This window comes from Xenopus tropicalis, chromosome 3, assembly GCF_000004195.4.
Source record: "Xenopus tropicalis strain Nigerian chromosome 3, UCB_Xtro_10.0, whole genome shotgun sequence".
Lineage (NCBI taxonomy): Eukaryota > Metazoa > Chordata > Amphibia > Anura > Pipidae > Xenopus > Xenopus tropicalis.
The window spans coordinates 129,534,021-129,540,020 of NC_030679.2; the positions used below are offsets into that span (position 1 = coordinate 129,534,021).

Below are 6,000 nucleotides of genomic sequence, written 5' to 3' on the forward strand. Positions count from 1 at the left end.
TCCACACTGAAATCACTCACCAACATTTCTGATTGATGGTAGAACTTTTTTATAAAGAACCAATCCGACGAAATCCAGTGTCAGACCACCAGGTCCAGGTCCACCAGGACACCAAGAAATTTCTGAGTGGGCCTTCTGCTCCCCAACTGTTTGCCTCCATAGGTCTATATACCATGGACATTCCCCAATTCAGTATCAAAACAAAGAGGTGAAATGGAGGGATGGGTAGCATGATATTATGTAAAGAGAAGAGACTTGGAAAATAAAGAATTTTAGTGAGAATATAACAGTGTGAAGAGTTGGCCCCTAAGGTATCATGATGGGCCCCTGGCATCCTAGTCTGTCACTGTGAGAAACAGCAAATGTGGGCTAATGCCATTCTTGGCCCATAGAGGAAACTAAAACATATTTTATAATCTATCATTTACAACTAGCAGCAACAAATACTGGGCATGGGCATTAACAGCAGAAGTTTGGTTGTCTTGGGTCCTGCAAAATATAGAGTATGTGGTCTTCTGCTTTGTTGTTCATGCCTGGCTGTGCTTTATAGTTGGCTTGCACAATCTCTCCATTCTCTTTTGTTGGTTACTTAGATAGAAGAGTAAACCATAGGAAGATTTGGCCACCCCAAATAGTCTCTATTTTTGATGGCCAGATCTTCCTAGGGTTTTAGTAAGGGTTTTTACGGCAGTACTGCTATCTGTAAGTATACATAAAGGCTGTTGTGAAGAAATCAACCCATTATTAGCCTCCTTTGTGATCACTGACATAACTGCCAGTTGCCAATGTTTAATTGCTTTTTTTTTATTATGCAGAACCTACAGGTCACTGATCAGTGCATACCATGTCTTGCACCCCAATAATAAAGTGGGGAAGGTTGTTAAATACATGGATTTTCCAGCAGGAATATTCAGAAAACCTCTAAATTTGTTCCATTAAAGAAGAATATTATACTAGTGGCACCACAAAGCTGTATGTAAATAAAGTGGCAAAGTAAGCATTTAATGGAGTGAAGGCCCTTTCTGTTAGAGCTTAGGGCAAGATTAGTGATTAATGGGAAATGAGCCAAGAAGCCGGATTTATAATGAGCTCAGTGGCATCTTTATGACTTGGAATATTGTTGTTTTTGGAGACCAGTTCTATGAATGTGGTTGCATTCATTCAAGCAATAAAAATATAAACTAGCATATAGTGTGTTCAATGCAAGCTTGGTTCTACTGATTGTTATAAATAACAATGTGATGGTTCCATTTGAGGGTAAAATGAACAACATTACTAACAAGGTTTAATCATGGCAGAGGTCATTAAGACAGAAAGATGGGTCCAATTTCAAGGACGAGAGACAAAAGCCTGAAGACAGACAAACTGGGGCATTAGGTCTAGGGGGATTTTATGAGTCCAGTCCCGATGGGAAGTTAAATGTCCTGTGTAGACTGAATCAGAAAACAGTTCCTATAAATTACTGTATAGCGTGTGGAATGCCATCTATAGTGCCCCCCCTCAGGCTTCCCAAATCAGCCTTTCCAAACCCAGGCAGACTGTAACATATCCAGCACTTTTGTACCCAACTACCATGGTCATTGTTTCTTTACTGCCTTACATTCTGATATGCATATACCAAACATTTCTCCCATATCAGGAGACCTCATAAGTGCATAATTCTCACTTCTGAACCTTCCTGAAGTTGTCTAACCCAATTCCCCCTCTACATTGTTCTCTTTCTCTGCAGCAGTACATTCTGGCTATGGGTACGGAAGGAGCAGCTTAACAAGGGTATGTAAATGTGGCTAATGTAATGGCAAGTTAATGATACAAAACAGACTACTATAATTTATATAATAAGCTGCTGTGTAGCCAGGGGGGCAGCCATTCAAGCTGGAAAAACGGAGAAAAGGCACAGGTTACATAGCAGATAACAGATAAAAAACTATTGTATTCTACAGAAATTATTTGTTATCTGCTATGTGCCTGTGCCTTTTCTCCTTTGAATGGCTGCCTCCATGGCTACATAGCAGCTTATTTATATAAATTATAGTAGACTTTCTGAAGTAAAAACACAACTTTTACCAGTGTAGGGCAGGAAGACAATATATTTTAGTTACTTTTATACACTTTCATTTTTTGGTGTTACTGTTCCTTTAAGAATCTGGCCTGTAAAGAAAGTGTGTAAAAATAGGGTGAAGCAGCTCAGACCATCTGTATGACACTTCTCATTGTCCTTTCCCTTAATCCAGCTTCTGTCTGCAGAGTTTCCAACTTCAGATCGTCCCAAAGAAAGTGCAGGTAAGAAGGGCTATGTATATTATTATGGATACAATTGCAGTTAGCATCATTGGACTGCCTTGGTCCTACAAAATGGGAACTAGGCCTTAGGAATTCTCTGCAGCTGGCGAACTATATGGCATTGTTAGCTGGACTTATTATAGGGCTGGGCAGAAAGAATATTTGATCTTGGTACATTGCATCAGAATAGGTCCCTTGGCCAAAAGATATTAGATTAGACCTGTAAAAACTGATGTTTTACAGTAGTGTTCAACTTCATGACCTCTCTTTTTTTTCCTTCACAGCATTTCAGGTAAGCATGCCAAGGAATCATTTGAGTGAGAAGTTGTCAGTGACTACAACATGCAAATCCTCTGGCAATATTTATTTCCCACAGAATGGTGAAGGTCAACGATCACGGATGGACCGAGGCAATTCCCTTCCCAGCATGCTGGAACAGAAGGTGGGCAGCTGATACATATCTGCCAGTGACTGTATGTGCTAAGGGACAAGGGCCAGGGCTAGGGGCGGGCAGTAGAAGCAGCTGCCCTGATTAGGAAGAGACCTGAGGGGTACATTTTTAATTGGCCTCGACACTGCCTGGTATGTTCAACTTTGTGGCTGGTACCTCCATTCATAATGACAGTGCTGCTATGAGATCAGATCCAATATATCAGGGACCTTTGAAAGTTTCATCTGGGTGGATAAGAGTAAGGGGGGCAGTAGACTGCAGGTTTGGCACTACACATAGAACAAGTTATCATTCTTCTGTATAGTGGCCACATTATTATATTGAGTTTAATGGAAACCTTGGAGTGGATCATTGTCTCCTTACACTTTTCACATATATTACCATTGCTCAGTAACTCACCCACATACTGTGCAGTGCTCTAAACCTTCTTTTGCTTTCTCTTTTTCTCACAGACCATTCCTTATGATATGCTAATGGTGACCAATAGAGGGCGTCAGAAACTGCCTCCTGGGGTTAACAGGACTCAGCTGGAGGTGAGGAAGATGGGAGAGATCAATTTAATTAGGGTTATTTATCTTCTTTAAAAATTTATGGAAATATACTACATGGCCAAAATACTGTGGACACCACCCCAACTGTGCTTTTTGAACATTTAATTTCAAAACCATTTGAGGCCTTAATATGAAGTTGCTTCTCCCTTTGCTGCTATAACAGCCTCCACTCTACTGGGAAGGATTTAAATTAGATTGTGGAATATAGCTGCTAGGATTACTCCCATTCAGCCTTAAGAGCATCAGCAAAATAAAGACCTGATGATGGGTGTTTGATGGGTTTCATATTTGGGCTTTCTACAGGCCAGACAAGTTGTCCCACACCAGACCAAACGTTCTTGTGCAGAAGCTGCTTCCAGAGTTTGGAACTCGTCAGAGAGTGCTTCAACTGAGGACTGGGTGGCTGAATGGTGGGCCCTTGAGTCAGGTTCCTGGTGGGCCCCGGGTACCCCAGTCTGACTCTGCTGAGATCATTTGTATGGCCAGTTTTACTGCTAATGATAATAAGCAGATGTGCATGGCTGCATGCTTAGTGCGTGGCTGAAATAGCCAAACCCATTAATTACATTGGTAATAGACATTTTGGCCATGTAGTGCATTTCTAGTGATCTTCCCTTTGTCCAGAATGCCTCCATTCTTAATCTGTTTTTTCTCTAAAATTATATAGTATATTTCTCCTCCTCAATACACAGAGCTGTTTAAACTGGAGGCCCACGGGCCAGATTTTTATGGCCCCCAGTTTGCTCAAGGGCTTCATAGAATACTTTGCACAACACCATCATTTTTATACAATCGGGCCTTTGAACAGGTGGTATGAGAAATAATTGCCACTATATGTACAAAGTTCCACAGCTCTTATATGTTTATGTCCGTCATTTTGACCCTGTTTGCTTGCTTATTACCGGTTAAAACATAGCTTGATTTTTGTCTCATTGTTAGAAGTACCTGTCCCCTGAAGATTTCCAGCGTCTCTTCTGTATGCCCATGGAGGAATTTGTCAAACTGCCTCTGTGGAAGAGAAATGAGCTCAAAAGGAAGCAGCTTCTGTTCTAAACATACGTGGGCCATATCTGCCCTTCACCTCTAACAAGGAGGTGGTAAAGCAAGGAGATGCCACCTCAGCTTCTGTGCAGTCTGAGGGGGAGAGTGAGAGCGTGACAAGCGTGTCTGAAATAAGTGGCTCTACTATTATTAAGTGGCTCTATGCTGAAAGGAAACTTCAGTGCTCCTTGTAACAAACACACCCTTCATCTGAGACCATGTTGTTTTCTCAAGGGCCCATCTTTTAGACATATCATCAGGTACCTCACACCATATTTTGGTCCAGTACCATCAAATACTCACACACTTGTACAGGAACCTGTTACTAAACCTAAATAAATAAGATTTATATCTCACATATAACCTGACCTATGACCTCACCAATGAATCTTCTGTGTGGAATCTTCTCCTTCATAAATATCATCATTCTCTTAGCAAGGTACATACACTTCTATAATGTTACTACAATATTAGCATCAGACAAAGCACTAAACATGCAATATACTAAGTGGAATCATGTTTTATATATTATTACATTACATTCAACATTCCCACCACCGCTTGTCATGCACAATAGAAGCATCAGTTACTTTTGTAGGATCCTTTAGAAGCTGTCACTGGTCTGGGGAACAAGATGCTGGGCATGTAATCACAACATAAATAAAGCATTTACTAATTAGGGGTGGAGGTGCTATTAACTATTGTTGTAAGCTGCCAACGCTGTGCGTGTTTAATGGGTGAGTGCTTTCACTTTACTGCAAACAAGTCATCTCCGTTCAGTGAAATGGACATTATGGCAAATCTGGAACCAGCATTTGCCCAAAAGGACAGTGTAAAACTTACCATTGCTTGCTGTGTGCGGTTTGTGACCTTATGGAATTCTTTGGTACATGCTTTTCCTCATTGAGACATTACACCTCACGTCAAGTCATCTCCTTACAACACATTTGCCTCTTGTTTCATCCATCACTTTTCATCTTACACTCCTGAAACTCCAGCATTAACCACCACATTTCCATGTCACTTTTGGCCACATCTCATCTAGTTAATTCTTTCTCCTCAACTGCCTGAAGTCATCCTTCAAGTTGCTTCACCATATGTGACTCCCACAGATGTTCCCTTCACCAAAAATGTTGACTCCCTTATGTGCCTCATATATGTCAAGTCTGTCTTCTACATGTCTCGTGTCCTTTTTCCACGTGGAAGCTTTTTTCCCATGAAGTTTTGGCTTCTGATGTATAATTAATATTATTAAAAGTAAATTAATATCCAAGTTGTAAATGTTTTCATTAATGCACCTGTTGTGCATAGGTATAACCATAATGTCATCATAAGTTGGGCTTTTATATTAATGCCAGGGCCCAATAAGTCTAAGCCTATTGTGGCCCTATTACATGGCACAAGAGAGGCACATAAAGTTTAGAGGCTGGGGAAACAATATGCCACGTACAGTGTTGCCCAGCTAGTGTCCTTGCTAACACTTGTTTGTCCGTCTGCAAACATAGCTGGTTCCTTTAGAGCAGGGATCCCCAACCTTTCTTACTCCTGAGCCACAGTCAAATGTAAAAAGACTTGGAGAGCAACACAAGCACCATAAAAGTTCATGGAGGAGACAAATAAGGGCTGTGATTGGCTATTGGGGGCCTCTATGCACCCTATCAGCTTTTATTCAAC

At 41.0% G+C, this 6,000-nt stretch overlaps 1 protein-coding gene across 15 annotated transcripts in view; it reads left to right on the forward strand.

Moving 5' to 3' along the window:
- dmtn (dematin actin binding protein) overlaps positions 1-5,599 on the forward strand; it is a 34,454-nt gene extending 28,855 nt beyond the window's left edge. For 12 of the 15 annotated variants that reach the window (XM_012958961.2, XM_031897919.1, XM_012958967.1 and 9 more), the window contains exons 12-16: positions 1,730-1,773; positions 2,235-2,283; positions 2,568-2,725; positions 3,187-3,267; positions 4,225-5,599. In XM_012958961.2, coding sequence (XP_012814415.1) covers positions 1,730-1,773; positions 2,235-2,283; positions 2,568-2,725; positions 3,187-3,267; positions 4,225-4,338 — 446 coding nt within the window. In that variant the 3' untranslated portion in view covers positions 4,339-5,599. 15 annotated transcript variants of the gene reach the window in all.
- Positions 5,600-6,000: the final 401 nt, after the last annotated feature.